Genomic DNA, 23,252 nt, shown 5'->3' with positions numbered 1-23,252 from the left:
TTTTACCCCACATTCCTAAGAGATTTCATCACACTTCAACTTAACCATAGTAAACTCCCTGCCAGAAAGAAAATAATAAATGGCGGCACATTTTCCCCGTCATTGGGCCAAATAACACAATCCCTAGCGGAAATCTGACCGGCTCTATTCTTCATTTCCAGCCAGTGCCTGACTTTCTTCTCACAGAAGGCCTTCCCCACTGATGTCCAAAATATGCCTCTTTGTACTTGTTTGTGGCTTCCCAGTGGGTGGGAGTTGAAGGCTAAACCTACAACCTCATTACCATCCATTAGTCACCCACAAGAGCTGCCAATTAACCTGGCTACTCTGCCCCTCTTTCCCATGAGTGGGCTCTTTGAGACGAAGTTCTGCTCGAGCTCAAAAGGATAAGGCAATCCAACCTTCAATGTTTCGATGCTTCGTGAACTCCACCATGACCTCAAACCACTTGGACTGAAGCTGCATCAGAACACCAACCTTCTTGCAGATGCACTCTGAATTCTAATTCTTTGAAAGCAAACTCTAACTAAAAAACACATTTTATACAATTACATCAAACCCCCTTTCCATGGCTGGATAGCTGAAAAACCACTCCTTTCATCAAAAAATCATTTTGATTTGAGCCCGCATAACTCGGTAATTTGGTAAAAATTGGCACTAAAATAGTAGGAAGGTCATATGGCCTGTTGGCATGTGAGAAGTAGGAAATCCAGCGCAGTAAGGGGTGCTTTTCTGCAGAACATTATTGAGGCAATAAATCAAAATAGTGCAGATGTTGAAATCTTGAAACAAAAACAGAAAATTCTGGAACTGCTCAGCAGGCCAGTCAGTCAACATCTTTGGGGAAAACAGGCAAGTGCACATTACAGGTTCAGACCTGCTGACGAAGGTCCTGCACCCTTATCTTTGGCTCGTTGGTTCTCTTCAGAAATGTCTGCGGTTTGCTTCCAGCATTTTTCCCTTTGTTGTGAACTTTGCTGACCATCTGGCTCTGCTGATCCTGACTGGAATTCTCTATTCTGACATGGCCAGTAGAACCGCATTTCAATCCTCTGCCTCTCCCTCTTGGAGAAGTGCAAGAATTCAACTCAATGTACATAGTCTGGGGAACAAAATGACACAAACAAGCTAGTCTTTCAAAAAGGAAAACAGCAAGTGCTGGAAAAACTCAGCAGGTCCGGCAGCATCTGTGGAAAGAGAAGTAGAGCTACTGTTTTGAGTTAATGGTTCCGAAGAGTTCTGGAGAAGAATCATATCGAACTTAAAACATTAACAGTGTTTCTGTCTGCACCTCAGACCTGCTTGGGTTTTTTCAGCACTTTCTGTCTTTATTTCAGATCTCCAGCATCCACAGTATTTTGCTTTTATGCTAGTCTTTGATGCTTGCTGATGTTTATTGCTCATATTTATAGGAGACAGGTAAGTGAGAGCTTGTAAGTGCACCTATACTGAATTAACATACCATTAACTAATAAATCTTTTATTTTTGTCTTTGAAGCCCAATGTTAGAATATAGCAATCAGCACAGAGAAGCTTTTTTAAATATTGTGTATAGTCAGGAAAGAAAAGCTCTGTATTTTGAGTGTCCTATAGCCTTCTGACTTTCTTTACCTTTCATTAGTAGCCAAGCCTTCAGCCATCCAGGCTTTAAGATCTGGGACTCCCTCCCTAAACCTCTCCATCTTTCCACCTCTTTACATTCACAACTCTCCTATGACCTAGCTCTCTGACCAAGATTTTAATCACTGCTCTTAATAGCTCCTCTTTGACTCATTCAATTTTTGTCAGATTATTCTTCTGTGAAGTGCCTAGGGTCGTTTTTTTACTTTAGATGTGCTATATAAATGCAAATAGTTGTTGTTGCTTGTCTTGCTTTAGGATATATGGAAGCCTTATGAATTACATTTCATTTAATATAGTAAGACTATTATTCATAATGTCTTTCTCTGAAGTTTAATTATAGGAAGGAGCAAAGAAATCAACTTGAAGTGAGTTCCTCCTAGCTACACAATTCACTTACCATTAAACATTATGTTCCCCTTAGGAATATGCAATTAAGAAAAGCTCACAATTAAATGTTCTCCAAGCAATGTTTCTACCATAAAACAGAGCTGCTATGTGTACTGAGCTAGTTGAACTAACAGTCAGAGAAGAGGAAGAAAACTAAATTTTGGTGACTTGTGAGTTTGCATTTTTAATGATAAAAGACCATACAGATCACGGTCAAATAACTTGATATGTAATTGAATCCATATTGATAGCATAGTTCATTTTACATTCCAATTACTCATTAACAATTTCTAATTATAATCTTCACTGTTCGTCGTTTGATAGTACAGAACTTGAGTATTGCTGAAAAAAGACATTTTGTCAAAGCTTTTCATCTTGCACTCATCAGGACAATTGTGAGAATACCAAGGTCAGGAGGAGGAACAATTTTATACTGTATGAGTAAAGAGCTGATTGGCTGGCAGGTGGACTCTGATTGGTACAGGTGTTGCCATGGAGTATGCATCAGTTAATGGTGACAGTTAACTGCCAAGCATTGTTTGAAATTTAAACCAGGCAGCTTGATTCTGATTGGTCAAGGCATTGTTCTCAGGCAATGCTCAGCAATAATCTTTACTCTGTGGATGTTAATATCAAGCCATGTTTATATTGTGAGTTACTTTCTGTGGAATTAGCTCCATGATACGTTAAGGCTGCCACCACAGTGTGTGAAGGCTGGTGGTTAAAATTGCCTCAGTGGTCATGACTGCAACCTCTGAAGTAATTGTGGGTATGAAGTTTGTCCACAACTTTAATTTTTTTGCTGGGCAATGCCAGGGTAGTTTGATACAGATTACAGATACAACAAGTGTGCTGTTGATGGGCCATCTTTGCTTCTACTTGTACTGTTAAAAAATTCATTCACAGGATGTGGGCTTCGCTAACTGGGCCAGCATTTATTGCCCAACCCTTGTTGCCCTTGAGAAGGTGGTGGTGAGCTGCCTTCTTGAACCACTGCAGTCCATGTGGTATAGGTACACCCACAGTGCTGTTAGGGAGGGAGTTCCAGGATTTTGACCCAGTGACAGTGAAGGAACGACGATACATTTCCAAATCAGGATGGTGAGAGACTTGGAGAGAAACTTCCAGGTGGTGGTGTTCTCATGTGTCTGCTGCCTTTGACCTTCTAGATAGTAATGATCAAGTACTGTTTCCAATTGTGGGGTGGGAAGAAACAATGTATTTATTATGTATTCTGGGTTCAGAACCCAGACATCTATTAGCTTGTTGAAACACCTGAGCCTCAGGAAAAACGTTGCTTAATTGACAACTCTGGTTCTCTGATCTATGCTGTCAAGTTCACAATGTTTATTTACACAAAATAAAGCAGTTTCAAGTGCTTAAATTTTCTGTTGCTGGTATTTTAAAGGGTCTGGATGATTGACACTTTTATTAGGTTATTGTAAAAAGAAGTTTTTAAAGAAAGTGTAAAGTTATTAATGAATGACTGTTTCTAAAATCTTTTTTTTACACATCCTACTGTCACTATAGCATTCATTGCTTCTATACAGTGTATAGTGGGTGAATGGGTATGGAAGTACCATGGATTGGCATGGGCGCATCAGGGGCCATAGGGTTGTTTGGGAGACACTCCTTGGAATGGGGGACATGAGGGAACATAGGGGCTGTTTGGGGTGCAAAATGAGGTATCAGGGGCATGAGAAGCCATAAGGGGTGGATGGATGAGGTGGCATGGATGGGGCATGGGGAGTATGTGGGATTTGAGGGGGTGAGAGCTGGAGGGCCTTTTAAACAGCCCACCTCCCCACCTGGCAGCCCCAGTGGCCCGACTCCAGCCTACACCCATCGCCCCACAATGAAAATCCTGTCCTTGCAGTATTTTCTCCTGAGACAAGCAGGCTGAGCCAAGAATTTTCCTGACTTCTGCTACCCACCTCGAGGATGAAAATCCAGTCCCATATCTCTTTCCATAATGCCATTTGCATAGCCAAGCTTAGTATCTTAATTCCTACATTCTTGCCAAGATTCAGCCATATCAGCATGTTGCTTTTTGAGTAAATATCTTTCTCTTAAAAACTGCTGTATTCCTTCCTGTCCACTGCAGCCTGCGCAGCTTCTTTATGGTAATGATCATGGGTCACTTGTGTGATGCTCTTTAAGTTATTCCAGAGCTTCAACCAAATTCTTCAAGTGACTCAAAGTGAGATGGTCTGCCATAACACATTACCAGAAATGTCACCTCCATTGTGTGTACAGAGACTGCCTTACCCTCCCACCAAAGTTCAATCTGCTTCACTCCATTGCATGAATGAACAGGACTTATCATCTGGAATGTACTAGCTGAACGGGTGGCGGAAGAAACTTCAATAGTAACTTTCATAAGGGAATTGGCTAAGTGCTTGAAGGGGTCTACTTTGCAAAGCTATGGGGAAAAAAAAACAGGGGAGCGGGACTGATTGGTGAACTCTTTCAAAAAGCCAACACAAGCACAATGTGGCAAGTGACTCCCTAATGTTCTGTCGGCCCCTTTGGTAAACTAGGAAATTTCCCTTGCTAAGACATCTTAATAAAGAAAAGCTGCACATCCAAAAATAACTGAACAAACTTTTTGTAATGCAGTGGTAAAGCAGATCAGCAGCGTATGCTTGAGAAGCATTAAAGGATGATTATTACTGTTGTGTCCTGGTTGCTTGTCCAGAGCGGAATACAGAAGGCAAAAGAGATCTATAAATACTTCATAAAGCTTGAGACTTTCTTCCAGTTTGGTCTTTTGCTAAGACAAGTGTGAAAGGAAGTGTGATTCTAGGTATCAACATAATGAGGGCAGACAAATTCAAAACTGGTAAGTTGTTTTACATTTAATTGGGAAGAAGCTGTTCACAGGAATTTGTTAAATTGTGGAGTAAGGTCTCACCTCTGGCAGTGATAGCTGACTCTGAATTTTCAGTTTAGAGAAGCTGACAGCTTTTTGCTGCAGGAGTCTGGAAACGGTGTAAAGCTCAATGCTGGAGCAAGACCGTCTTAGTTGACTTGACACTTTTAAGGATAGAGAATCAAATGTTAATTACTGATGGAGAACTGATTAAACAGCAATACAGTGACCAGATTTAACCCTCAGGCTGATCGTAGAAACTGAACTGGACTAGCCATATAAATACTTGGTTACAAGAGCAGGTCAGAGGCTAGGAATCATGTGATGAGTAACTCACCTCCTGACTCCCCAAAGCCTGTCCACCATCTACAAGGCTTAAGTCAGGAGTGTGATGGAATACTCTCCACTTGCTTGGATGAGTGCAGCTCCCACAACACTCAAGAAGCTTGACACCATCCAGGACAAAACAGCCCGCTTGATTGGCACCACATCCTCAGACATTCACTCCCTCCACCACCAATGTACAGTAGCAGCAGTGTGTACCATCTACAAGATGCACCGCAGGAACTCACCAAGGTTCCTTAGACAGCATCTTCCAAACCCATGACTGCTACCATCTAGAAGGACAAGGGGAGCAGACAGATGGGAACACCACCACCTGGAAGTTCCCCTCCAAGTCACTCGCCATCCTGACTTGGAAACATATTGCCATTCCTTCACTGATACTGGGTCAAAATCCCGGAACTCCCTCCCTAACAGCATGGTGGGTGTACCTACACCACATGGACTGCAGCGGTTAAAGAAAGCAGCTCACCAACACCTTATCAAGGGCAATTAGGAATAAGCAATAATTGCTGGCCTAGCCAGCAATGCTCAAATTCCATGAATAATTAATTAATAAAATTAATAAAAAATATAGGGAACCTCTGAATGGCTTCATTTGCTTTTAACTCATAAACCTCAAACTGAAACTAATACAGTAAAACTAATAATAATAATAATAATATTCCCCATGGCAATGACTTGATAAATCAGAGTCAACCTGTCTGGTTTCAATTTAAACAAAACTTGGCAGTAAACTGTCAGTCATCAGTTAACTGGTGCATTCTCCATGGCATCATCTGTACCAATCAGAGTCCACTTGCCAGCCAATCAGCACTCTCTTATCATGAAGTATAAATTGGTGTTCCTTTTACATTTGGCATTCTTGTGAATTGTCTTGATGGGCACCATACAAAAAGTTTTGACCACATGTATTTTCTCAGCAATACTCAAGTTCTGTACCACCAAGTGACTAATGATAATATTGGTAAGTTGAAGGTAACATTCTCATCACATAAATGTCAGCTAATGACTATCTGGACTTGTGCTTCAGAACAAGCTGCGACCCTAGCCAAGCTATTCAAGAACGGCTACAACACAGGCATCTACCCGGCAATATGGAAAATTGCCCACGTATGTCCTGTCTACAAAAAGCAGGAGCAACCCAACTCAGGCAATTACCATCTGCTCTCGATTATCAGTAAAGTGATGAAAGGTGTCGTTGACAGTGTTATCAAGTGGCACTTACACAGCAATAACAAGCTTACTGACACTCAGTTTGGGTTCTGCCAGGGCCACTCAGCTCCTGACTTCATTACAGCTTTGGTCCAAACATATACAGAGAGAGCTTAGCTCAAGAGGTGAGGTGAGAGTGACTGACCTTGACATCAAGGCAGCATTTGACCGAATGTGGCATCAAGGCGCCCTAGCAAAAATAAAATCACTGGGTATCAGGGGAAAACTCACCACTGGTTGGATTCATACCTAGCACATAGGAAGATGGTTGTGGTTGTTGAAGGTCATTCATCTCAGTTCCAGGACATAACTGTAGGAGTTGCTCAGTGTCCTAGGTCCAACCATCTTCAGCTGATTCATCAATGACCTTCCTTCCATCATAAGGTCAGAAGTGGGAATGTTCGCTGATGATTGCACAATGTTCAGCACAATTCACCACTCCTCAGATACTGAAGCAGTCCAAATGCAGCAAGAGCTGGACAGCATTCCGGCCTCAGCTGACAAATGGCAATAACATTTGCGCCACACAAGTGTCAGACAATGACTCATCTCTAACAAAAGAGAATCTAACTATCTCCTTTTGACATTCAATGTCATTATCATTGCTGAATCCCCCACTATCAACATGGTGGAGGTTACCATCGACCAGAAACTGAACTGGACTAGCCATATAAATACTGTGGCTACAAGAGCAGGTCAGAGGCTGAGAAGTCTACAGCAAATAAGTCAGCACCTGACTCCCCAAAGCCTGTCCAGCACCTGCATGGCCCAAGTCAGGAGTGTATTAGAATACTTACACTTGCCTGGATGAGTGCAGCTCCGACAACATGCAAGGAGCTCGACACCATCCAGGACAAAGCAGCCCACTTGATTGGCACCACATCCACCACCTTCAACATTCACTCCCTCCACTACTAATACAGTGTGTACCACCTACAAGATGGACTGCAGCAATCTCCCTCCCTAAGAACACTGTGGGTGTACGTACATCACGTGGACTGCAGCGGTTCAAGGAGGTTGCACACCACCACCTTCTCAAGGGCCGTTAGGGATAGGCAATAAATGATGGCCTAACCAGCGACGCTTACATCCTGTGAAAGAAGAAAAAATAAACTCCAAAAGGAAAAGTCTAATCATTTCCCTCGACATTTAAGGACACCTCCGTCTTCATCATCTTTCATCATAAATAGGCTATGGATTTTATTGATCAGAAGCTTAGCTGGCCTAGTCATAACAACACTGTGGCTACAAAAAGAGGGTGGAGGTTGAGTACTCTGTGATAGGTGGCTGATCTGCTGACCCTGCAAAGCTTCTCTACCATCTACAAGGCTTAAGCCTGGAGTATTCCCATCTAGCCAGTCGTAGCCAGAGAATCAGGTGTAGTGGCTTCTTTTTCTGCTCCTGCACTTTATCTCTGCCAGCCCCCAATGATCTGTCGTTAGCCCCCACTTATTTTTCATCTGCATGCTGCCCTCAGTGACATCATCCAAAAACACAGCATCAGTTTTCACATGTATGCTGATGACACCCAGCCCTTCCTCACTGTCACGTCTCTTGACCTCTCCATTGTTTATAAATTATCTGAAAGCCACATCTGAATGAGTAAAAATTTCCTCCAATGAAATATTTGCGGACTGAGCCATTGAGCTGGATTTTCGCTACCAAGGCAGGTAACTCGAGTTGGGAAATTCCCTGACATGACAGGCTCGCCTCGATATAAAGGGCCCTGTTACACATGATTTGCACTACAAGGAGGTGGGGGCCGGGTCGAGTCCAGCCCGTCAACCCTGGATGCAAATCGGAGGTGGTCTTGGAATGGTTGAGTACCGAGGCGGACTAGTTAGAATACTCGCCTTGGTTCTCTGGGACTTCATCCCTGTTGTTTCAAAAGCTGTTAGGCCTTCTAGCTCTAACCCCTCACACCTCACTCAACACTCCCATCCAATTCCTGTGCCCCCTCCAAGACCCTCATGGCCTTTCCATGCCCCCATGTCCTTCTATCCCCCATGCCCTTTCCATGCTCCTTCCATGCCCAATCACTCAGTATGCAGTATGTATAGAACCAATGAGCCATATAATAATAATGGCCAGTCTTGAAATTCCAGGGGAAGGAAGAACACCCAGTCAGATATTTGCTTCTAAAAAACTAAGGCCATCTGGGAACTCTACGAACAGAGCCAGGTGACCAGACAACTGTTTCACCAAATCGGCTCCTTATGAATGCTTTGCTGAGCTCCAAGATTCACAATTGTCTTAGTTCAACAGGCTTTTAGTTTTGACAGGTGGAAGTGGTGTGTTTGCTTTGATTGTTTGACATCTTTATGAAGTTATAATAAGTTGTTCTTTCTTTGTTTTGTTTTGTCAATGCCCGTATGTATATTTGGACAAGATTAAGAAGTGTGAAGTGAAGGAAAGCTTTTGCATTTGCAAAGTTGCAAGAACAGCAGGTTTTTTTTCAAAGCAGATTTCTGAATTATCCACTTTGGAAGGAAAAATAAAAAGAAGCATATTATCTAAATGGTGAGAGATTGCAGAGTTCTGAGATGCAGAGGAATCTAAGTGTCCTAGTCCACAAATCACAAAAGGTTAGTATGCAGGTACAGCAGGTAATTAGGAAAGCTAATAGAATGCTATCATTTATTGCAAGGGAAACTGAATACAAAAGTAGAGAGGTTATGCTTCAGTTATACAGGGTTTTGGTGAGACCACATATGGAGTACTGTGTACAGTATTGGTCTTTTTATTTAAGGAAGGATGTAAATGTGTTGGAAGCAGTTTAGGGAAGGTTTACCATACTAATACCTGGAATGGGCTGGTTATCTTATGAGGAAAGGTTGGACAGACTAGGCTTGTATCCACTGGAATTTAGAAGAGTAAGAGGTGACTTGATTGAAACATAAGATCCTGAGGGGTCTTGACAGGGTGGATGTGGAGAGGATGTTTCCTCTTGAGGGAGAATCTAAAACTAGGGGTCACTGTTTAAAAATAAGGTGCCACCCATTTAGGACAGAGATGAGGAGAATTTTTTTCTCTCAGAGGGTTGTGAGTCTTTGGAACTCTCTTCCTCAAAAGGTAGTGGAAGCAGAGTCTTTGAATAGTTCTAAGGTAGAGGTAGATTCTTGAGGGAGCAAGGGTGGTGAAAGATTATCGGGGATAGGCAGGAATATGGAATTGAGGTTACAATCAGATCAGCCATGATCTTACTGAATGGCGGAGCAGGCTCGAAGGACTGAGTGACCTATTGCTGCTCCTAATTCACACGTTTGAATGTTCTGAATGGCATGGAGGCGACATGGGGGTGGAAAAGCCATGTCTGGCATTGAAGGGCCATATAGGGCATGGAAGGGACATGGAGGGCTTTGGATGGGGCATGAAAGTCAGGTGTAAGACCTTTGGAACTTAACTTTCAAAAGGTATCGAAATCCAGACTATGGTGCACATTCCTCTGCGGGGCCATAAACCACGAGTCTCCCAAAAACCACAAAAAGTGCAGCAGGTGTGGGGGGTGGGCGGTATTGAGACACCCACCCCTGCAATAGAGCTGGCCAGGCCATGACTAGACGGTGACTAGCAGGCTCATTACCCGCACCCTTATCACCGTGAATGGCAGTGGGAACCCTGGAATCGGGTCCCGCCTCCCATTTTTAAATGGCTCTGGAATCACCCTGGCTATGGGAAAATCCGGACCATTGTCTTTGGTCTCTGCCCCAAGCTCCATTTTCTAGCTACTGACTCTGTCGCTTTCCCTGGCAACTGTTTGAAACTAAACAAAACTGTTCCCAACTTTGTTGTCATATTTGAGGCTGAGATGAGCTTCTGACCACATATCCACGCCATCACTAAGACACGTATTTCCACCTTCATAACATTGCTTGCCTTCGTCTCTGTCTCAGCTCAGCTGCTGCTGAAATCTCATCATACCTTTATTACTTCCAGACTTGATTCTTCCAACACACTTTTGGTCAGGCTGTCATCTTCCATCCTCCAAGTGCCCTAACTTGCATCAGCCCCATTCACCCATGACCCCTGAGTTCGTGGACCTATATTGGCTCCCAATGGTCATGTAATGTCTCAATTTTAAAACTTTTATCCTTCTTTTCAAACCTGTTTATGGCCTCACACCCCCCCCCACACCCCTCCTCAATCTCCGTAACTGCATTCAGCCCTGTAACCCTCCAAGATATCTGTGCTCCTGCAATCCTGGGATCTTGAGCATCCCCTACCTTAATCGCTCCACCATTGGTGGCCGTGCCATCAGCTGCCTGGATCCTCTGTAATTCCCTCCCTATGTCTCACTGCCTCAAAAGCCACTGTTCTTCCTTCAAGGCTCTCCTTAAAACTTACATCTTTCTTGAAAATGTAGTCATCCGTCATCATTTTCCTTACAACAAAACAAAAGCAAAATATTGCAGATGCTAGAAATCTGAAATAAAAACAGAAAACGCTGGAGTGCTCAGCAGGCCTAGCTGCGGCTCTGGGAAGGGAAACAGGGTTAGCATTTCAGGTCTGTGACCTTTCAAAATCATAATGGCCCAAATCTTCTATTCAGGGTCAGAACCCCATTTCCGACCCTGATCAGACAAAAAAAAGATACACGCTTATCTTCCTCTGGTTTTCCTGGGAAATCTTCCATTGGAGGATCCTTCCAAACTGACTCAGCACAGGAAACCTCAGAGACATCAGCGAAGGGAATCCCTGCAGAAGCCACACCCCCTTTTTACTGCACTAGCTGCTGTATTCTGGTAAGTAAAGAGTTTAAATGTTCCAAAGCTTCTTTGAAAAGTTACAGAGAGAAGGTAAGTAGGGAAGGGGTTAGGGTGGATAAGCTAAGTGGGTAAGGTGGGTAAGGATGTATGGTGAGTGAGGTAAGTGGGTAAGGATGGGTAAGGATGGGTGAGGGGTAGGGTGTATAAGGGATAGGGTGGGTAAGGTAAATGGGTATGGGTTAGGGTGCATAAGGAGGTAGAGTGGCTAAGGGGGTAGGGTGTTTAAGGGGTTAGGGTCAGTAAGATAAGCACGTGAGGGGGTAGATTGGGTAAGAGGGTAGTGTGGGTAAGGTAAGTGGGTAACGGGGTAGGGTCAGTGACGGGGGTCAGGTGGGCAAGTTAAGTGGGTAAGGGGATAGGGTGAGTGAGGTAAGGGGGTAAGGAGGCACCTGGTTAGGCTGGTAGGTGGGTTGGGTGGTGAGGTCAGGTTAGGTAGGTTGGGCGAGTCGGAGTGTCAGAGGGATAGTCAGGTGGGTTGGGGCAGAGTCAGGTGGTGGTGTGGGGGTGGTTGTTAGGTCAAGTCGGGGTGGGTGGAAAGACGTTCAGGGATGGGGGGTCAGTGTGAGTGATTGGTAGGGGGAGGGCAGGTCCATTGTATAGTTACTCAGGAGTTATAATAGGATTTTTCTATCTGCACTTTCTATTCCCATTGTAACTCAGAGTTGGAGACTTTTTGGAGGGTCCCGGGGAGCAGGGGAATTTCCCATTGGAAACTCAAACTTCCTGGGCAATCTCCACTGAGTTATTGCATTGGGACTTCCGCAGGGTCCCTGTAGCGTATCTTGGGAGGTACATCTGGTCTCCGACTATCTGGTAATCAGAGGATCTGGGCATTATCAGTGGCTTGGTGTAAAATTTTGTTGTCAGTGCTCTTGTGCAGTGACTTGGGATATTTTACTATGTCAAATGTGCTATATGAATACAAGTTGTTATTGTTCTGTTTTCTAGATTTTCTGAATTAATTTTAAAACATCTCTCTTACATTTTTAAGGTTGTAGCAACTTTCCAAAAACAGTTTATTTGTCTTTTGAGAACAGCCTTCAAAGATAGTTTTGCAGTCAATTTAAAGCATGTGAAAATTGAGCTGGTCATATCCTTGAAGCCACCAATTCAATCTGTGATGCACAAAAAGGCTGGAGGAATCCTGCCAAATGACTGTCTTTGCCACTGCTGTCTAGCAATGGACAAGTCTGCATCATCTGCAGTGCCTGAAAGATTAACTCAATGGTTTGAACTGTGTTTAGTTCACTCAACAAGTTCTCGTGATCACACATTTGATATTTCACACCATTGAAAATAAAAGTTGCATTTTAGATGTGTGAAATTGTGAACTAGCTGTCACTTTGTGGAGAAGATGGAATGTCGCAGGAACAATCAGAGAGGAGTACGACACTGGTCTACCTCTCCTCCAAATCTGCAGTGACTTACATTGGTACCGAGGAAGAATGCTGGATCTGGTAATTTATTTATAACAGGCAAGGTATTAAAGGGGTTTGTTATACTAATGAAACTTTCTCAGCCACTCATACTTGCAGCCACTCTTGGCATTTTGCCTCATCTGTAAGAAGGCATGAATATGGAATGATATTAATATGAATGGGAATTTTGACAGGTCTGTGAGAATGTGTGCAATTTTGTGTGGGGGCAGATGTAATCATATAAATTCAAGCTGAGTACCAAAGCACATAATGGCCTGAATCTTCCAAGCAGCAGCAATGTTGTGTGCATTTCCACAGCGCGCGGAGATTCTCCCAACCTGACGCTGCTGAGCTTTTCTTCCAGGATGTACCGATGCCGGCTGTCACAGGAATGTGCAGCGCAGCATCCTCCGGCAAACTCTGCCAGAGCAGAGTCAGGGAAGACCGGACACGTCCCCTTATCACAGAACTAGACGCTTTATTATGCCTGGTAAGTTTAAAGGTCCGGGCTTTGAATGTGGGTTAATGACTGGATGAGTGAATGGGCGACTGGATGGATGAGTGAGGTGGGTAGGCGGTCAAGTGGGTAGATGGGCCGATGGGTGCAAGGGTGACATGTGTAGGCAGGCAAATAAGAGGTTAGGTGGGTAAATGGGTGAGCGGGTAGGTGGTGAGTGGTGAATAGGTGGGTGAGTGGGTAGGTGGGTGAATGTGTAGGTGGGTGAGTGGGGAGATGGGTTAGGTGAATAGGTGGGTGATGTGGGGAGGTTAGTGAATGACAAGATGGGTGAGGTGGATAAGATGGGTGTGGTGGGTAGATGGGTAAATGGGTAGGTGGGTGAGGTGGGTAGGTGAGTGAGGTGGGTGACTAGGTAGGTAGGTGGGTGAGTGGGGAAATGGGTTAAGTGAGTAGGTGGGTGAGTGGGTAGGTGAGGTGTAGGTGGGTGAGATGGGGAAGTGGGTGAAAGGGTAGTTACGTGGGTGGTTGAGTAGATGGGTGGTCGGGGGATGATTCAGGTCAGGTCAGGGGTTAGGCTGGTTGGAGAATAGTCAGGTTGGATTGGGGCGATGTTGGTTGGCTGGGGCGGTAGTTAGGTTGTGGGAGTTGGTGGGTGGTCTGGGTGTTTGTTGGGTTGGGGGGTATTTGGGATAGGTTGGCTGGGTAGTTGGGTGGTTGGGGGTTAATCAGGTTGGGTAGAAGAGGTAGCCAGGTGGTCAGAGGGTAGCCAGGTTGGGTCGAGGGGTAGTTGAGTGGTTGGGGTATTTGGATTGGGAAGGGTAATTAGATCCAGTTGGGATGTTGTAGTCAGGTTGGGTCAGGTTGAGGGGTGTAGTTGGGTGGTCCATGAGTAGTCGGGTGGCTGGGTGTATCCGGCTCTGATTGGGGGATGGTGGGTGGCAGTCGGGTCGTGTAGGGTTGGGGTTGTAGTTGGGAAGTTGAGATGGTAGTTGGATCGGGGGCAGTCGAGTTGGATCAGTGGGGTTGTCGGGTGGTCCGGTGGGGTTGACAGATCGGACATAGTTGCGTTGGGTGGGGGGAGGTAGTCAGGTCAGGGGTCAGTCAGGTCAGGTCGGGTCGGGGGGGTCAGTCAGGTCAGGTAGGGTGTAAGAAGGTTCAGGATAGATGGGTTCGGGGGGAGGGGGTGGTATTTGGGTGGTTGCTGATGCGGCTGGGGGTGCGGGTTGATTGTGGAGTTACCCAGATATTAGACAGGGGCCGGGAATTTCCAACCCTGTTATGGTGGGACCCGCCGTGGGAGATTCAGCGGTCCAGCCAAAGTCCATTGACGTTTGGCAGGATTAGCTGATCCCAGCAGCGAGTGGGGCCGGAAAATCCCACCCTAGGTTTTAATCTGTCTAATATTTCCTGGATAGATATTCAGGTAAGTACCGTGGATCACTCCCAAGTCTCCAACTCTAGCTCAGAGTCAGAGACATTTGCATGAGGTCCAGGGGAGCCGGGGAATTACCCATCGGAAGTTTAAACTTCCATTGGTCCGCACATCAGGACTTCCACAGGGTCCCGACACCCATCTCAACCGTACATCCGGTCTCCGATGATCCAGAAACAGGGAGATTTGGGCTATTGCTATCTTCAGCATAACAATAAGAAAATTAAGCTACAGTACAAATGTCTGACTCAATACATGTATAAACTGCTACGTTTAGAACTTAGAACTCCAAAGGAAGCCTTATTCTCTGATCGTTTGACCTATATGCTTACATCAGCTAAGAAATATGTTGAGATTAGTCTCATTTATTTTATCATGGCCTGAATCTTATGCTTGTCATGCGAGCGTGATCGATGGGCCCGGAAGCAGTCGCAAAAAGCACTTCCGCCCATGATTGGCCCTCGAACACAATTTCACGCTGGTTGGCCAATTAACGGCCAGCCAGTGTGAAACGTGGGGCTGCGAAAGCCTCAGCACTGCTGAGGGGGTCTGGAAGAGGGAGGGCACCGACAAAAGTGAGGGTGTGGGTGGGCTCTTCTAGCGAGCTCCCTGAAGGCAGACAGCTGCTGCAGAGCTGCCTCAGGGAGCTGCAGACTTGGACAGATTAAATGTCAAGAAAAATATGCACCAAATTGTGACTATGCAGCACAGTCAAGCATCTGACAGCAGAACTCAAAAAACATCAGTCCCCAGATATCATTCCTTATTATATCTCACCCTGGACATTTCATCCTGCCCTGTATCGAGGTTTCAGCGAAAGTGTAAAGGCTGCCTGGCTGATTGGCCTGTCTGTCAACCGTAAAGTGGACGGGCCATGTAAAATCAATCTCAATTGCTTCCTTAATAGACTTAATTGCCCGCTTAACTGCCTGCGGGCGTGCTTCCAACTGCCGTGCGCACCTACCGAGCAAAATATCGCGCGAGTGCGCAATGACATCGGGACGCACGCCTGATGTCTTCCCGCATGATTTCACACACAGTTTGGCCAGCCACCCACCTGCACAACCAGCGTAAAATTCTGGCCCATGGCTCTTACAACTGGAAGAAAGAAGAGGCTTTCATTCCATTGGCCTGGATTGGATTCAAATGCAGTTCCTAAAATATTGTTTTGCTTCCCCATCTGTGCTTTTCATCCTGGGCTCTGGACCAAATAGTACTCTGGGTATATCCTAATCCTCTGTTTGAAAAGTCGTGTCAAAGCCAATGAACTGAGATTCACCCCTTCACTAGATAAATGGGTAAGGGCAGAACTGGCATCCAATTAATCTTATCACAGACAGGATCACTCAAGTCACTAATCCCACTGTTGGTTTGGAGACACCTGCCAATACTCTTGTTTGTATGTGTTTCACTTTTACCTTTTTCAAGCCTAATTCCTGTTGCTGTACATCATTACCGCTACTGCAGACACTGCTGGACTGACATGAAAGCACAGTGGTTGCTGTTCAGTAATTCTCATAATAGTCATATTGGAAATAGCTGAACTCAAAGACAGCATGAACACCTTGTGGATTGCTTCATGGTACAGTATTGAAGGAATGCCGCATTGTCAGAGGTGCCATCCTTCAGTTGAGATGCCTTCTTTTGACACAGGCGGTTATTAAAGATCCAACTGCACAACTTGAGAAGGGGGTTTTCCCTAAACCCCAATTCTGATGCCTTTGAAGGAGTAGAGCAGCCAGGGAGCTACGACAGAGGGTAAATTGCCCAGCTGCCTGCAGCATGAGGCCCATGAGATTTTAATCTTCTTGGCCCTGCCACTCTCCTGCCCAAACCTGCCTGGCCAACACTATCTTGCAGGGGGGAGCAGGATTCTGAGTGGTAGAAGGTCACTGCCTGAGGCCTGAAGGAATGGTTCTTTGTCAGGTTTGAAGAAATTGGATCCTATCATGTTTTTCTGCCATGCACGGAATTTAAGTACAAGTGTTCATATTTACAAAGCAATGAAAACAAATGAAGATATGAACTGCAGTAACCACAGCTTTTTTTTCAACAGGATGTTAAATATATCTAAAAGATTACTGCCACAAGTGGTGGGAAAATAAACTTTCATGGGTTTCAGGAAGTAGCTAAACAGGCTCCTGTCAACAAATGGGATTCAGGGTTATTAGAAATGTGTCCATGGAATACTGTGGATATGTAGGTTTGATGGACCAAAAATCTTCTCCTGCCTGAAACTGTAACTATGGACCTGATATTGACAGGGACAAGCTTTTTTAAAATGGGGGGGGCAGGGGGTCAGATTTGATGGAAGAACTCGAATATTCAGGTTTCTCCAATGCTGTGTAGGAGTTTTAACACTATAGCATGCATCATTCATTTTCTATAGGACCCCTGCCTGGAGCTCAGCCTGTTGAAAGGCTTAGCTCCCTGTCAGGCAGGGAACACTCTGGAGGAGGCTGCAAAAGCACAAGCTGTGTTAGTGGGAGGGTGGGGTGGGTGGGGAGGGTGGTGAGGTGGGAGCTGATTCCTGATCCTAGCGGGCTGGTGTTCCGATGGCAGGACTCTGTGTGGTGGCAGGGAAGCAAGTGAGCTTAGTGGGGCAGGGGGAAGTACTCCTGCTCCTCCAGCCCCAGAAGCAGTGCTGTAAGAACATGTTATGTTTCCCTGAACCTGTCCTAAATTCCCTTGATCTGCCAGTTTTCCCAAGGTCTGTGGAAACCTACTGGCCTGGGTTAAGCCTGTAAAACAGATTAATTGTAAGACTCCCAATCTCATTATAACATTTAAATGGACCTCCCGCCTCCTGGGCGCAGGTTGGTCCCCACCCCTGTCCCGCCTCTGTTAAACCAGGAATTGGTGGATTAGGGTTGGGCTTGAGATGTTAAAACATATTTACATTTCATCCAACTCCAATCCACCCATTTCTATGGATAACAGTTATCCCCTATGTTATTATGTAAGTGCATTTAAGCAAAGAAAATTTACCGTCAATATTAGCCTCTTTGGATGTGTTCAAGAGATAATGAGAAAGTCCAATTCAATTATATATGTGTTAATTATATTTTTAGTTGCTGAGTGTTACCAAAATTGCCTGTTAACAATATTAATATATGTGTAAAATTAACATTAGCTGAACATAATACTTCAGGACTTTTATGGATTTAATTTCTTCTGGCAGTGCATTGGTTAATATGGCCCCATAAAATGTCTTTGTGCACTATTTTAATACAGTTTTTAATCAGTTTGGATTACAAGAAGAAATTCAGCCTATTAAAGAGTTGGATTTCTATTTCTATCTGGACTTTGTGTTTGTGGTCATCGGAATTTAGGAGGGTTTTGCTGGGAATAGAATATTTCTTCCCTATTGAACATCTGGCATCAAGCACTCATGGATTAGGATGCAAAGTAAACCTTGCTCTAACTTGTCCCAAGAAGGTACCTTAATCCTAAACCTTAGAACATCAGCACTGCTGGCATCAATGCAACATTTCCATTCCCACATCAGCTTTCTTTATGTTGTGTTTGAATGAAATTGCTAAATTATTATGAAATTATGGTGAATTGTGGCCAGCTTTGTTTTGTGTATTTTTGCCCAAGTAGCAACTAAAAGTTGTGACATTGTAAACACACTCAATGTAAAGACCTTTACATGGGCAGAAGAGATTTCTACCTTTTTGGGAGGGGCGAGGACAGAATGGAGTCCAAGTAATCATACCATGACTTTAATGGACAATACTTGATGGACAAATGGCCGTTTCTTACTCTGCAAGTTCTTATATTCTTTCATACTAACAATCTGGTCCAGATTTGAACACAAACTGCATTTGAAAGGACAATGCACCAACCCACAAAAGTACTTTGCCCCCTGAATAATGATCTACCCGAATGCTCAAAATGTACATTTCCTGCATCTCCCAGTCACTTTTTCCAATCTATGTTATGCTTTGATACTGGTAGTTAAACAATAGTTAAGAAAAAACATTTTGTGTAGACCTCTCCCATGTTGTAACATCATAAAGCTCTGACCCACTGAAAGCAAGAACCCTTGTACCATGTCATTAGTGTGATGTCAATGTTTTGATTTTTACCCATCAACTTTCAGTCACATATAATAAATAACAACTTTTTTGTTTCTAGGTCCACTGAGGTTCATCTCACAGACAAAGTCAGTCTCTGCTTATGCAGGAGACATTGCCCTACTGAAATGTGAAGTTACCGGTGAGCCTATGCCTTCCATTCATTGGCAGAGAAACCACAATGATCTGAAATTAAATGCCGATGATACACGCGTGGCTGTTCTCCCCTCTGGATCCTTGGTGATCAGTAAGCTTCAGGCAGGGGATGGCGGGTCCTACCGTTGCCTGGCAGAAAATCCTGGAAGCTCAAGAACCGGGAATGATGCTGACCTTCAAGTTTTGTCTGGTAAGAGGATGTTAAGTGTTGATGATTTTCTTAAACGTTATCGGTGCAGCAGAACAGAAAATATTTCCCCTATGTCCATTGGAGGTTTTCTATTTCCCCCACTAAGGGTTATTTGCATTATGGAAAAGCAGAGCTTCTCATTTTACACAGCAACAATGAAATTACTCTTTACGAAAATGAGGGAATGCCCGTTTTTCTTCATTATTAAATAATTCAGTTGTGCAATTGCTGAGAATATGAGAAGTGCCTATATTTAGCACTCACGGATCAGACATACAACAAACTCCTTCTAATCAGCAACATCATATGCCTTTGCACTAACCTCAGTATGGTATTCCCATACTGCACTATGAAACATTTCAATTTCCCACAGCATCCATCCTCTTGACCTTTCCAAGAGATTTTCACTGCAGCTTCAAATACGATTGTCCAAAGTCATTTCACTTAAGACTTACTAACTAGCAGATACAGGAAAGTTTCAGCCTAGCAGTCAAATCTGAACTTGAAGCCAGGGATAAAAGAAAGATGTGCTAAAACAATTTTAATGGACGAAAGGGGCACGAGTAGGTATTTCAACCGTGACATGTATAAATACTTCAGTTTGTACAGTGATTCCCCACAGGATGAGTTTCAGATCGTGAATATGATTTTTCATTCTCCCTCGTGAGACTAGCCGTAACTCATCTGTGGCTACCCAAATCATATTTCACAGTTGTTTGTGCTGCACCCTATGCATATTTGTACTGAGTAAGAATTTCAATAGCAAGAACAGGACACCAAAGGGAAAGAATAGCCTGTTTCTTGGCTGTCAGCACTGCTTCTATTTCTGCCAGCAGGCGGTGAATACTGCTCCACAGTGATACTGAGAATCAACTGGAGGAGAGTAGAAAGAATTGTGATGAACGCTTGGCTACCTTAAATAACTTATCTTTGCAGAATGCCTTCTGTTTTAAACTTAAAAGAATTCTGAATCCCGTTTCCATGATCATTATTCATACATTTTAGATATTGTTTTGAGAGATGTATAATGTACCTGAAGCCAAGGAAGTTAAGAAGCACTGGTACTGTGATTTTACCACAGTGCATTATTTGGAATGTCAACGGAGCTTAATTGGCCCTGATATTTACTGGGGTAGGGGAAGATGAAAACTGTTTTTATGGGGGAGAAAGCCGGAAATCCTGAGAAGACAGTGATCCTGCTGAATTTAACAGCAGGACATGGTTATCATTTTTTAATTTCAGTTCCTTCCTAGCAGCCAGCCAGATTGACAGGGTGTTGGAGATGGTCCCTGCCAGTCGAGCAGAGTCGGTACAGAGATTGGAAAAGAGTGCGGAACATGAGAGCCAAAAGACCATAAGACGTAGGAGCAGAAGTAGGCCATTCGGCCCATTGAGTCCGCTCTGCCATTCAACGAGACCATGGCCAACCTCAACTTTCCTGCCTTCTCCCCATAACCCTTGACTTCCCTACTGATTAAAAATCTGTCTATCTCAGCCTCGAATATACTTAACAACCTAGCCTCCACAACCCTCAGTGGCAAAGAATTCCACAGAAGAAATTCCTCCTCATCTCTGTTTTAAATGGGCAACCCCTTACTCTGAGATTATGCCCTCTGGTCCTAGACTCTCCCACAAGGAGGAAACAACCTCTCAGCATCTACCCTGTCAAGCCTCCTAAGAATCTTATATGTTTCAATAAGATCGCTTCTCATTCTTCTAAACTCCAATGAATACAGGCCCAAACTACTCAACCTCTCCTCATAAGAAAATCCCTTCAGACCCAGGATCAACTTAGTGAACGTTCTCTGGACTGCCTCCAATGCCAGTATATCTTTCCTTAGATAAGGGAACCAAAACTGTTCACAGTATTCTAGGTGTGGTCTAACTAGTGCCTTGTACAGTTTTAGCAAGACTTCCCTATTTTTATACTCCATTCCCTTTGAAATCCTTTGAGGGGGATGTCAGGCTGTCAATTGGGAGAGAGGCAAAGATTTCTGGTCATAAGGCTTGGGATCAAGGGTTTGGAGGGGAGGAAAACTAACTGTGGCAGAAAACCTCCTTAAGCTCCTCATTCTCTAAAAAGCATTTAACTGCTTTCCCCAACTGCTTACGTCTCCATTTAGGTTTAGGCTTACCTGACTCTAGGAGATCCAGCTGCCGACTGTTAAATTTAATTCAGTTCCTCTGCAGCACTGTGGGAGTATAATTCCAATGTTATAATGACATGTCCTGTCTCTAAGACATGCTCATGAAACCCGCCACCATAGAAAAAACAGTAGGTGCAAATGCAGCAGGTTGGGGGTCATGTTACGTATTTTTACATTTTTGTTGTCCCCCCACCCAACCCTCTTCCACCTGTTTTAATGGATTAAAATTTCCTACATTAACCTTTTTTTGGTAAGATTAATGGTGTAATGTTTTTTCACTCTCCTCTTGTGAAGGTGGTGACTCATATAAGGTTTGTTTTTCTTACTACGTTGTATGAATGTTCATCGTGTATGTGTGACCATGTGAGTATGGGACATTAAGTGAAAACAGGCTCTTACATAAGAACATAAGAACATAAGAACTAGGAGCAGGAGTAGGCAATTCAGCCCCTCGAGCCTGCCCCGCCATTCGTTACGATCATGGCTGATCTTATTTTGGCCTCAACTCCAATTTCCTGCCCTCTCCCCATTGATTATGAAACTCTCACAGCCACATCAGGCAACAATGGCAAAACAAGAAATTTAGGATTAATGGTCATTTGGTAGTAGAGAACTTGAGTATTGCTGGGAAAAACAAAACTTTTTTGGTCGAAGCCTTTTGCCTTGCACTCATCAGGACAATTCACAAGAAAATGCTAATGTCAGGGGAAAACAACACCTCCTCATACAGTATAAATATGTCGTTTCCCCTGACATTGGCATTTCCTTATGAATTGTCCTGATGAGTACAAGATGAAAAGCTTCGTCAAAAAGTCTCTTTTTTTCAGCAATACTCAAATTTAGGATCTTAAGGAGCTGAACCAATGGAGTTGAACGCATTTCTATTGAGAGAAAATAATAACCAATGGAGGTGTGAGCACGGATATTAATGTGGAGGGCACAGGAGGCTGATGTGGTGGCCCGGAAACCAAGAAAATGGGTTTTTCTGGAGGTTTGGCCCAATTTAACAGCAGGGCCAGATTGAAACTTTTGAAAACTGTTTCCTGGCTGGCAAACCAGATCAAGAGCTGGGGTGGCTATTGGCGAGAATGTTAGGTCAGAGCCAAGGGGCAGTGAGAAAGGAGGAATGGATCTGGCCTGTCATGCCTTCTTCAGCTATCAGGTTTCCTGAGCTTGGGAAACCCAGCCTGCAGGTGTTAAGTTTGACGTGCAGCTAAGATGTGAAGCACTTAACCACGTTAAAATATTAAAATTAGGGGCCCACCCCTGCAACACAAGTTAGTCACTTGTTGTTCAGCTCAACCCTATCAAAACTGAAGTTGCATTGGAAACAAGTTAGGTTGGGTTTCTTATTTAAGAATTTTAACCCCACCTTTGCTTCTCTCCCATCTGTGCTGGTGGGTTATCATTTCACCCACAACTTTCCAATTTTGAGAGGCATTAGGCGATGCCAATGTAAGATAATTAATTAATTTAAATATTGCACATTGATTTAAAATCCTTAGGTTGAAAATTAATCCGCCTAAAGTGGAACCAGAAATTGGAAGACCCTTGTTTTCCCAGGGTATTGCATGTGCGAACCAGATAGCTAGCAAAGCATTGGCCCTTGGAATGAATAGCTCCTTTAGATAAGAGCTGAAGATGTAGTTGTTTTGACTATAGAATTCAGAGAAGCTGGGATACAGTACGGGAGGGAGAGGAGAGGGAGGTCTGCGGTTTGTCAGCTTTGTTTAAGAAAGCAGAGAAGAATAAAGCCTAATCTTAGTTGAGAGCAATTCTTAGGCCCTGAGATTTATGAAGAGGCAGTTAGGGAGTAGTGAGGGTGGGGGTTGTGCTGGCCAGGAAACCCAGAAATGTGGGTAAACATAGAAACATAGAAAATAGGAGCAGGAGTAGGCCATTCAGCCCTTCGAGTCTGCTCCGCCATGCATTATGATCATAGCTGATCATCCAACTCAATAGCCTGCTCCCGCTTTCTCCCCGTATCCTTTGATCCCTTTCACCCCAAGAGCTATATCTAACTCATTCTTGAAAACATACAATGTTTTGGCCTCAACTACTTTCTGTGGCAGCGAATTCCACAGGCTCACCACTCTCTGGGTGAAGAAATTTCTCCTCATCTCAGTCCTAAATCCTGTATCCTTAGACTGTGACCCCTGGTTATG

The 23,252-nt window shown here is 44.1% G+C and overlaps 1 protein-coding gene across 1 annotated transcript in view; it reads left to right on the top strand.

Annotated features, from left to right (window-relative positions):
- The window catches only part of dcc (DCC netrin 1 receptor), a gene marked incomplete at its 5' end in the record, with an annotated part of 921,129 nt that overhangs the window by 230,946 nt on the left and 666,931 nt on the right, over positions 1–23,252 (top strand). The window contains one exon of the mRNA XM_078539210.1: positions 18,656–18,940. Coding sequence (XP_078395336.1) covers positions 18,656–18,940 — 285 coding nt within the window. The remainder of the gene's footprint in view (positions 1–18,655; positions 18,941–23,252) is intronic.

The sequence above is a fragment of the Cetorhinus maximus genome, chromosome 1 (assembly GCF_964194155.1).
Source record: "Cetorhinus maximus chromosome 1, sCetMax3.hap1.1, whole genome shotgun sequence".
In the NCBI taxonomy this organism is placed as follows: domain Eukaryota; kingdom Metazoa; phylum Chordata; class Chondrichthyes; order Lamniformes; family Cetorhinidae; genus Cetorhinus; species Cetorhinus maximus.
The sequence above is the reverse complement of the archived record's forward strand: the minus strand, read 5'-3'. Positions and strand labels throughout refer to the sequence as shown.